The sequence below is a fragment of the Capsicum annuum genome, chromosome 1 (assembly GCF_002878395.1).
Source record: "Capsicum annuum cultivar UCD-10X-F1 chromosome 1, UCD10Xv1.1, whole genome shotgun sequence".
Taxonomy (NCBI): domain Eukaryota; kingdom Viridiplantae; phylum Streptophyta; class Magnoliopsida; order Solanales; family Solanaceae; genus Capsicum; species Capsicum annuum.
Window position 1 is genome coordinate 247,976,667 of NC_061111.1, and position 11,547 is coordinate 247,988,213.

The 11,547-nt window shown below is 34.5% G+C and overlaps 1 protein-coding gene across 1 annotated transcript; it reads right to left on the reverse strand.

Annotated features, from left to right (window-relative positions):
• Positions 1–4,666: 4,666 nt before the first annotated feature.
• Positions 4,667–6,007, reverse strand: LOC107862707 (aspartic proteinase CDR1-like). The gene has a single exon (XM_016708348.2). The coding sequence runs from the start codon at positions 6,005–6,007 to the stop codon at positions 4,667–4,669; it is 1,341 nt and encodes a 446-aa protein (XP_016563834.1).
• Between the last annotated feature and the right edge of the window lie 5,540 nt (positions 6,008–11,547).

The window sequence follows — 11,547 nt, forward strand, 5'->3', positions numbered from 1 at the left end:
TCAAAGTGTGCAACTTGTCAATAGGTTAAGGTAGATCACCAAAGACCTGGTGGTTTGTTGCAAGAGTTTGGTATCCCTACTTGGAAGTGGGAAAAGGTGAATATGGATTTTGTGATTGGTTTACCCCATTCGCGTCGCCAGCAAGATTTGATTTGGGTTATTGTAGATAGATTGACTAAGTCAGCACACTTTTTGCCAGCTCACTTGTCCTACATAGCTAAAGATTATACTAAGTTTTATATCAGAGAGTTGGTCAGATTCCATGGAGTTCCTTGGTCGATCATATCAGATAGGGTTACTCAATTTATCTCTCAGTTTTGGAGAGCATTTCAGAAGGGTCTTGGCACCCAAGATCATCTTAGTTCAACTTTTCATCCATATATAGATGGTCAAGTAGAGAGGACTATTCAGACTCTAGAGGACATGCTGAGGGCTTGGGTTCTTGATTCAAGGGTAGTTAGGATGACCATTTGCCGTTGATTGAGTTCGCTTATAATAACAGTTATCATGTTAGTATTCAAATGGCTCCATTTGAGGCTTTTATGATCGAAGATGTAGATCGATAGTTGGTTGGTTCGAAGTAGGTGAGACCGTCTTGATTGGGCTAGATATGGTGTTTGAAGCCATGGAGAAATTTCAGTTAATTAGAGAAAGATTGAAAGCAACCCAGAGTCATCAGAAATCTTATGCAGACATAAGAAGAAGGGATATTGAGTTTGAGGTTGATAATATTGTGTATTTGAAAGTTTCACTCATGAAAGGGGGGAAAAGATTTGGGAAGAAGGGGAAGCTTAGTCCCCGATATGTAGGCCCCTTTCAGATTTTAAGTCGTATTTTTAGTCCTCAGTTCATCCAGTGTTTCATGTGTCCTTGTTGAAGAAGTGCATGGATAATTTAGCTGTTATAGTTCCTCCAGAGAGTACAGATATTCAGAATAGCCTTTCTTATGAAGAAGTACCAGTAGAGATTCTTGATCGTCAGATCCGTAGACTAAGGAACAAAATAGTTCCCTTGATCAAAGTTCTGTGGTAAAATTAGTCCATTGAGGGTGCTACTTGGGAAACAGAAGAAGATATACGTACCAATTATCCTCATCTCTTCTCCACAAACTCAGATTTAGCCGAAGTTAATAGTCTTCCTTCATTCAGTAATATTCAGCTATATAGTTATCTTCTTACGAATTTATGCACTCGCGGATCAGTTCAGTAGCTCATTGTGATGAGATTCAGTCATTCAGTTTATTTTATTTGTGCATGATAGCTTATAGCCTCAGATTTCTCAGTATTTTTAGCTTAACTATCCACATTCGAGGACGAATGTTCCCAAGGGGGAGATATTGTAATACCCCAAAATTGTACTAGCTTAAATTCATCTCAAATATTATCTTCAAAAAGGAATAACTTTTGTTACGTATAGAATTTTCCAGATTTATCCCTCTCATTGTGTGGGAAATTGAATAAGCTTTCCATCAAAACCAAATTCGCCCAAATTCGACACTCAATGAAGAAGTTAGAGCTTTTTTAGTAAAGTAGTGTGCCACCTAGGCACTCACCGCATCGCGGAGGTGGGTAAAATGGAAATCATCAAATTCCAGTGGCCCTCCGCGATAGCCCCACATCGCTAGATGGCCAATTTCCTATTTGTCAAAATCCAGTAGCCCAACGCGATAGTGGTGCATCGCGCCAATGGCCAAAATGGCATTCCAAAGGGGCACCGCGATAGCTCTGCATCACAGAGAACCTCCGGTTCCCAATTGTCCTGATTCCAGTGAGCCACCACGATAGTGGCGCATCGTGATGGTCTACCAGTTCAAAAAATATTGCTTTTTCCTATTCTATTTAGAAGTTTAAGAGGAGTACTTTGGTCAATTCCCAAGCCCCTAATTCATGAATAACACAAGATTAAACCCATTCTAAGCCTATTATTCTCATTATTCATCAATTTTCTTCCAAGCAAATCCCTAGAGCTCCAAAGCTTCTTCTCTAAGAAATCAAAATCCTCCATAGTTTCTCTAAGAAAGCTTTAAATTGAGGATTCCCAAGGCAAAATACTCAAGAAATCATCTTCAAGAACTCAATTAGGAATCAATAATTCAAGATTCTTCATCAAATCATCTATCAAGGTATGTGGGGTTTATGAAGAATGGTCTTCTTCGATCCTTGTGTCCAAAACCAAGTTTTAATTACAAATTCATATGATTTTGAATGTTTATACGTGAATTTCAAATTAGGGTTCATACCCATTATTTCTAATTGCAAAGTTATGAGTTTTGAGATATTTTAAAGATGAATTGCATGTCTATTTTCATATTTTTCATGCCTATTGCAGTAAATTATAGATTTTGAGATGAATTATCATTGTTTTTATTATCACGATTATTATAATATTTTGATATGAAATTGATGCATGAGTTATTATCCCAAGATTGAATATTAGTATTTCAACAAAGATGATGTTTTAAGAATCCTATTATCAAATTATTTATAAATTTTCAGTAAAGCTTTGATCTTTCGATCATCAGTTTAGTTATGGAATCTACTTTTCATATTATTACAATTTACAGAATATAGAATATCTTTATTTACATATTCAATCACATAAGTGCATAATTGGTTTCAGATAAACCCTTATACTAGTTTTAAAGTGGATTTCCAATAGAATGAGCATACATATTTAAAGGGAGTAGTATTTAGCACCAAGCGGGAAGTGTGGGATTAGCGTGCCCTATCTTCCACAGAACTACGTAGCCAACGTAGGTACAAATTATCAGATTATTTCCATTTCTATATGGATGACAGATTTAGCTTGTGATCGATCACATGGAAAGTAGGTTATATTCCTATGAGACCTCTACTCAACATGAGATTTCTTCCTTAGGAGGATAAGACGTTGGACTCCATGATAGCTCGCATGGTTTATGTCGGTTAAAAGAATCTCTCTTGCAAAACAGTTTTAAAGTATTTCCCAGCTAGTTAAAGAAAAGAATAACAGAAAAGCTTTTAGAAAACTAAGTGTAAAGGCTCACAGTTTTACTCAGATTATGCTTTATAGAAAGATAGTAGTTACAGTTTTCAGCTTTCAAATTTCAGATTCAGAAGTGAGCTCTTTTTACACCTAGACAGTACGATTCACAGGCAGAACATTAATGCAACTTTTAGAACTAAATGTTATGGCTCACGAGATTTATAAAGTATGATTTGTTATTCATGATTTCAGATTTCAGTATTTCCGATACTCCAGCTTATATGAGTCATTTACACTTAGCATGCATTGTTTTATAAATTATGATGATGAGATGATGTTTTACTTATGCATTTCACCCCCATATACTTAGTACATCAAAGTACTGATCCACATATATGTCTATGTGCTACATTGTCTCATAATGTAGGTTCAGGTGCTCAATATCAACAACACGAGTAGTTCGAGCATCTCCATCTACATACGACAGTTGGTGAGTCCTCATAGTTCGGGGACTTATTCATTTTGATTTTGCAGCTTATTAGTTGATATGATTTAGCATTCTTTTCAGACAATTCGAGTTAGCTGGGGGTTTGTCCTAGTGACTCTCTAGTAGTAGTAGTAGAGGCTTGTCAGACTGCTTATTTTGATTTAGATTATTCAGTATTGATGTTTCAGACATTATTCTCAGTTATTTCATAAATTTTTTGCATTTTAGTATGATTATGTCGATATTTCCTTTATTTTGAGATTCAGACTTCGTAGAAGGCAAACTGGGTTGGCTTAAGGCTACTCGTAGCCTTGAGCACAGTGTAACGTCTCGGGACCAAGTTTTGGGGCGTTACACATAAATATGTTAATGTTTTTCAATTTATGATCTTTGCGAGTTATAATTAGTTTATATATTTTAAATTATGTTATTATATAAAATATCAAACTAATTGAGTTTGAGATCGGGCTTAGCGCGGGCCTTATAAAACTAGTGTATGTATGTGTGTGTATATATGTATGTATGTATATGTGTGTGTATATATATTTATGACATATATACTCTTTATTTTTGTTCCATATTTTCTACTGCAATTCATTGACATTGACTTATTTCTAACACTAAAATTTGAAACTTTTGGGGTGATACAACTTGATAAGTATAACAGACAATTTCAAAGATTTTCCTCCATATTTGTTTGGCTTCAAAAAGAATAATGCTATTACTTCAGTTATATCATGTTATTTAGTGATGGAATTTCTGTTTCTGGGATTGAATGTTGCTAAATTTCCATAACAAGAAATGTTGTTGCCTTTTATTTTGGCATCCTCCAGCAGACTTTTCCCTGTCATTTATTCCATCGGCGAACTTGTACATAGTTCTTCGGGTTGATTTCTCAAATGGTCACTCAACTACCATATGATGGAGAAGTTTATTGAAGCGTAGGAAGAAAAGGACAATAACATAAGGGGAACTAGACCAAAATCCTGCCAAATTTGGAAAATTTGAGGGAGTGATAATTCTCTTTGCATTGATTTTTATGACTAGAAGTAGATCCAATACAATAAATTACTACATGAATATCCTGGGATTTTGTAAATGTCACTTCTTGATTTCATTATCATTCATTGAACACCTAATAAAAAGATGAGATCTCCATTAGTATACATAAGACATCGAGAATTGATCGATAAAACTAGAATTACTGCTACAACATTAGTGCCTATAAGTGCAATCTGTAGGCTTAAAGGAGACTTTGTTGGCCACAAGATCATATCCAATTAGGAAATTGGCCTGTGCCAAGTTTCCAAAAACAGCAGGTTGTCCAAAGAAATCATATGATGGCAGTATAGCCAAACAAACTAAACCTTCCTTCACTTGTGGAAACGTGTTCGAAGGCAACAACTCTATATCCGCATCTGTAAAATGAGCGACAATCTTTGGAAGGTCGATAGTACCATTCTCATCAGACTCGTAACACAGACGATCGGTCCCCGAAGGATCAACCTTCTTAGGAGCACTGATCAAAGACTTCAGCCTTGATTCAAAACTCTCGTAAAAATCTTGAGGCAGAAATGTTAACAGTGTGCCAGAATCTATTATGATGTTACCTTGATCATTACCACCATCACCAACAGTAGGAGAAATCTTAGAAGATTTAAATTCCAATGTCTTGTTCCCAATACTGACACCTTTCAAATTTAGATAGTAGAATGTATACATAGACAATTTCTGTTTAAACAAGGGAGTTGAGACAACACCAGGACCAGACACAACTGCATTGTCACCAAAGCTGATGTGACTAGTTGCATTGGAATTAATTGACAATGATTCCACTGGGATCATACAATAAGAGAATTTCCCTTTGATTTCTTGATTCATTTGATTGACAACTGAGATCGCATTGCCACAACCTAAGCCAATGACGCCAGAACTGGCATTAGTGAACAATCCACCATTGTCATGTCCACAGCCAAAGGCAATGTTAGGAATTGAGACATGTTCACCAGAAGTGGAAGCAAATTTGAAAGTTTCAGTAGAAAGATAACCCGTTGTATGAGATAGATCACCATAAGTCACATTATAATTACATGTATTATTCGTACATGTCTGGAAAAACTCTCCATCTTGACAAAATTTGTTGTTACAACCAAGAGTTTTATAAGAAGAGCTTTTCTTGGGATTGAAAATAGGTGTCAATTGTTTGAAGCACTTAATACAAGGCTCACATTGTGTCCACGACAAGTCACTACCAGTGTCAACTATGAGATGAGTGTCTATTGGGGGAGTTCCAATTGAGATTTTGATGATGTATTCACCCCCCCTAGGAATAACAGTTGATTGGATTGAATTATCACATTTTTCCTTCAAGAAGGAAGCCCGGGAGAATGACCGGTCGAAGGCATTTTGAAGGCGTTCATATGGAGTGTTCGATGGGTTGTGAAAAGGTGAAAGAGGAGAATCACGGTGGATAAGATCAAGAGTGAAGCCATTTACACTTCTATGAGAAGAAACCAAAGAAAGATGAAAGAAAGATAAAAGAACTAAAATAGTCATGGGAAAGGTTTTGGAGAATGATGAGAAATGATGATGAGGAGACAAATGTGAAGTACCATTTTATAGGTAACAAAATGTATTTCAAGAGACTAATATAGGAATTAATTAAGTAAAAAAATGGAATATGGGAAAAAGTATGATTTTATTACTATTATACCAAATATAAGAGTATGAAGCTGGACATTTTGGATAGTTTGGTTTCACTTTTCATAGAAGACATGGATATATATAGTTATGTAATTAAGGAAATATCATATGTCTATTCCTTTTTTGGTTCCCACATGATGTCTGGTACCCACGTTGAAATACAACTAATTTGGATATGGGCCAGGAAGTCACTTTATGTGGGTAAAGCCCCCCTACCATATCTAATTATATTCATGTCATACATAATCCGTATTTTCCTTCCATATTTTCTACTAGTAACAATATCTATATTTCTCAATTAACAATGTGTACATTTTATACTCCTTGTAAATGTCCCTAAAGTCTATAGCGACATTGGATCCAAAAACAATTAACTAATGCTGGTAATTAAAAACCTCGGTACTCTATGTTAAGGTGCATATTTACCGTTAAAAGTTACATAAATATCTAGCCTTTTGAAGCTAATTACTCCCCATTTCAACTTTTTATAAACTTACTAAAAACCCTGATCACATTTTTTGGTATGCATCACTTAATTTTATACGGATACATCATATTCTTTCGGATACATCACTTAATTAATTTTACACGGATACATTACATTCTTTTCGATACATCATTTAATTTTATACAAATTTATCACATTCTTATAGATACATTACTTAACTTTACAAGGATACATCACGTTCTTCAATTATGTATTCGAACTTTTAAGTAAAATCAGGAATTTATGTAATTATTTAAAAGGGTTGAGATTTTAAGTAGTTATAGTGAGTCAAGTTGTGGTATGATGTAGTTTTTTTATTATTTCGGGTACACAGTCTATATGTTTGCACAATACACTTCAATCTAAGTTCAAGATAGTTTCAAGAACAACAATGAAGTTTAACACCTTCAACACAAGTTCAAAATGACTAATCAAAATGAACTATCAAAGAAGTATGTTTATCTACAAGAATTAAGATGAAGTAGAAGTAGAACCAAGTCCTACGAGGTTGCGGAATTTTTCTTCCCGACATAAAATGGCTCATAATCTGAAGATAGTGGTAGCTCAAACTTTCAGATTCCTCGAATACACTCAACGCCTGATGATCACAAAGAGTTTTTGGAAGAAGAAGAAGAATGTTTTTCAGCAGTTAAAATTATGTCTATACCTGAGGAAAAGTTCAGTATTTATAGCCATCAAGTGTCCCTTCAAAAAGGGAGCAATGGTTCATGGAAACAGAAGCCAAGCCAAGACGAATGCGCGAGGTATCTCTTGATTCTTGCCCTCAACATCTATTTGAAGGTGTGTTTCTTAATAAAAACACAATAAAGTTATTTTCTCCCACCAATGTGGGAAAAGTAGACTTTCCTTTAAGTAAGTACACTTTCCTTTTAAGTGAGAGCTCACTTTCCTTCCTATAATTTCCTCCATTTTCCATTTACTCATCCAATTGATGAACCCAACATTTTTTTAGCTATTGCCTTTGTTTTTGTTTTAGTGAGGCATCAGTACTAATAGCTTGGAATAAATTATGTTAACCCTATAAAGATATAGGTTCAAACTTCAGGAGTATAAAGGATATTGTCAAAACTTTCAAAGTAAGCAATGATGGAACATTACAAACAGTCATATTTGAAGGTTGGCTTAACCTTTAGGTCACTAAAGCAATGATTTAGGAAATCTAAAATATTGTGGCCCTATTTTTTCTCATAGTGAAAAAAATTATATTTAGTTATAAATTTTTTAATAAAAACAATTTTGAGATTAAAGTAGGATAATTTAATATAGGAACATTTGATTTTAGGGAGTAAAACAAATTCTGGAGAATAATTTCTGCTGGGAAACCAAATTTCCTTAATTATCTCTTAATAACTTCGATCACGTTATTATTCACCTTATTTTGATCTTTTTTATAAATTTGATTTTTTTAATTATTTTTATTCTCAATATTGAGCTGTGTGCGTGTGCACAAAACTTACAAAGGTGAATTGCCATTATTTGTTGCTTATAATTACCAAAGAGCAAGAATTACTTTTTGGTGTCTTCTTCAAAATTTCAAGAATTTCATCAAGCAATTAAATGAGGTCACTGTTTGTTTCTTTTTGGGAATTTCTTACGAAATTTGAGTTTACTTTTTATGGAAACAAAGTAAACGTATTATCATATTACTTTTACTTTTCATGAAAGAAAAATATAATTGTCTTTCATCTTTGACTAACCTTTTTCTTGAAGGAAAGATTTTATACTCTATAAGTTGAACACCCCATTTTCATATCATAACAAAGTAGCATCCACACTATAGCAATTAAAGAACTTTATTTAGGGGAGATTTCTCTCTCAACAGTTTTTATGTTTTCAACAATAGTTTTAATAATATGTAAGTCAATTGGTCAAATCATATCAATAATATATTTTCAGTACATTTTTCTTTGTCATTTGAATTATTGTCTTTATGGTGTGCAACCATTAGCTTCTGCATGACGCCTATCGATTTCTAACCCAATAAATGACATCAGAGCCTATGATTCAGTCGTAGGTTGAAGACAGGGTTAAGGCTATTTCAGTTGTAGCTGCAGGCAATTTGATGATAATGAAGATTTTGTCTAACTACATGTGGAGAAGAAGCTTAATCATATTTGCAACATTCTTGTTGTTTCATCTTTAAAAATAAAAATAAAATATTAATTTTAACTCATTTTTAGTCATAATATTTTAAAACTTATTTTAAATCATGACAAGCAGCAGTGATTAATATTATGTGAAGAACGAAAATGATACATGTGAAGAAGGCAGATCAAGTCAAAAAAGGAAGATTTATTAGGGTTTTCGCCCTAATTTTGATACAAGTACAACTAGCTCAAGACCATTCACACGTAGCCAAGCTCGGAAATTACAAAAACTTCAAGTCATGTTCATGCAAATGGCCGTGTGTGAGTGTGTAATTAATTCATCTAAGGGATTTTATGTTTTGAAGTATGAAGAGGGGCTTTGAAGTGTAAGTTTATTACACTCCAAAAAGTGTAGTAACACTTTTTTTAATTACACTCCAAAGCCACACAAGACAAAGGATAGAATGGTCATTTTTCTTTTATTTTGTGGAGTACTATAAACAGAAAATAATAGGGCTATTTCTTGAACTTAGTTCATTATTGATATTTTCACTACACAAGTCTTGTAATATTTGAGAACTTCTCTCTCTTGCTCTTGAGAGTGAACCCAAAACTAGACATCAAAGTGTAGTAACACTTTTGTTGGTCTTTGGCTAGAAACTTGGGATCTTGAGGGTCATGAGTTCCTCTTGATTCAAGTAAGAATTTGGTGTAAATATCTTTTAATCTTAGAGTCCTAATCATCTTGTTAGGATTCTTAGATTTTAGGATATTTTTTGTCAAATTACTATCCATCATTTTGTAATCTTGTTGTTTGTATCTTGATATAGTGAAGCCGTGTGGGGCTCTTTCGATTCACTATAGTTATTGCAATCTTGTGTTATTTATCTATCTTATTAAAAATTGTTGTTGTTGCCTTGGAAACCTAGAGAAGCCGAGTGGGGCCTTTGATTCTCTAGTTATGTTGTTCTTGTTGTTGTTCTCTTGATTCCTTGTTGTAAGTTTAAACTTATATCATTTGGTATCAAATTCATCTTTTATTTTGTTCTAACAAGATCAATCTTGGGCTTGGGACTTGAAAACTACAAAAAAAAAAAACTGAAAACTGAAAAATTCCAGAAACAGTCAAATCTGTCCGTTGTTGTGTTCCTGGCTGAAAATTATATTCTTGTTGTGTCTCAGCCCATATTTTTACTTAAGTTTTGTTTCTAGTGTTATCTCTCTTGTTCACAAACACTTTGATTCGATCTAGATTTGAGCTCTAAAAAATTGATGTTGTTATTGGGAAATTGAACTTGTCTGTCCATTGTTGAACATTATTGTTGTGGTGGACTGTTTTGGCTATTAGTTGTTGTTGGTTATTCTTGGTGTTGTTATTGTGTTCTTGTTGTTCTTCACCCTTTTCATCTTTGTTAAAACAAAAAGTGAACATTAGATCCACAAAAGGTGAAACACCAAGTTGTAGTATTTGTTGATGAAAGACTTGATCACATCACTCAAAAAATTTGACAACCACTTTTCACCTACTTTCCTTGATTTAAGGACCTTATTTTAAGGAGAAAGTACCAAAAGGGTCAAGTCTTGTTTTGAACTTGAAAAAAAAAAAGAAGCTTCAAGATCAAATTTTCCTCCATTAACCAATTCCACCATTTCCAAATTATGGATTGGTCAAGACTTGAAATTGGAGAGTAAAATTTTGAAAAAACCGAGGCCAATAGTGGACTGCCACATCACTAAATTACTGTTCAACATTTTGAGTTCAAATTTTATATTTCTTATTTTTATTTTATTGTTTCTTAGTTTCATTTGTTGCTTCGAACACTAATTGACAACCTAGTACATTCCTACTAGCTTGTTAATTAGTCTTTTGAAGCTTAGTGTTCGTGTCAATGTTTGTTTGTGTGCTTTTTTCGTTTGAATATGTTGTAACTCTTGGATCTAGTTCGATGAGAATTTTTTGAGTTTCTAACAAGAATCCATTCCAGACAAGAGCATACTCATACCTTAAGGATTCACGGGTTACTAGCCAATCTACAACACTTGTGGAGCCCGAGTGTGAGTGAACCGAAAGAGTGTGAGTAAGGAGAGGGATTTTTGACTAACTTGTTTGTTGTTTGTGTAGGTAATACCTTGACAATAGATGGAACCATGTCTCAAACCGTGGATTCTAATGAAATGGAGAATATGAGGGTTACTCTTGAGGCTATGACCCGAACTCTTTAAAGGTTGAGTATGGAGGTGGGAGCCATAAAGGGGGAAGTGACAACTATTAGTGGGAGGTTAGAACAAGTGGAGAGTCAAAGGAACTCTCTCCTTCTACTCCTTGACATGTTTCGTCAAGTGGACATGATAGAAATTCCTCCGCTACTATTACTCCCGAAACATGGCCTCAATTACCAAATCCTTCCCTAGCTCTACTAAATGCCGCAAGCCAAACCACCCATAACCCCCTAACCTGAGACTCCAATAGAACAACCCATTCCCAAAATTCTCAAGTTCCACAAGAGGGACTTGGACGCCCAATACTTCCACTAAATCCAAACCCTCTCTTCCAAGCTCCACTAAATCGAAGACCACCACCTCTACAAAATCCAATTCCTCCAAATCAAGTTCCAAATGTCCAAAACTATGTCGTCCATTTTGAGGAATAAGGTAGAGAAGATTATGAAGGGTATGGATACTTTGATGATGCTTACATGAGGAAGGAGGAGAAAGAGGAGGACGTATGGATCCAAGGAGATATCGAGGGTATGGAGAAAGGGGAAACCGACACTAAGAGAGAGACGTAGGCATCAATA

Bases quoted from the DNA above. Each gene is read 5' to 3' on its own strand.
- LOC107862707 (XM_016708348.2), bottom strand. From the start codon at position 6,007: ATGACTATTTTAGTTCTTTTATCTTTCTTTCATCTTTCTTTGGTTTCT.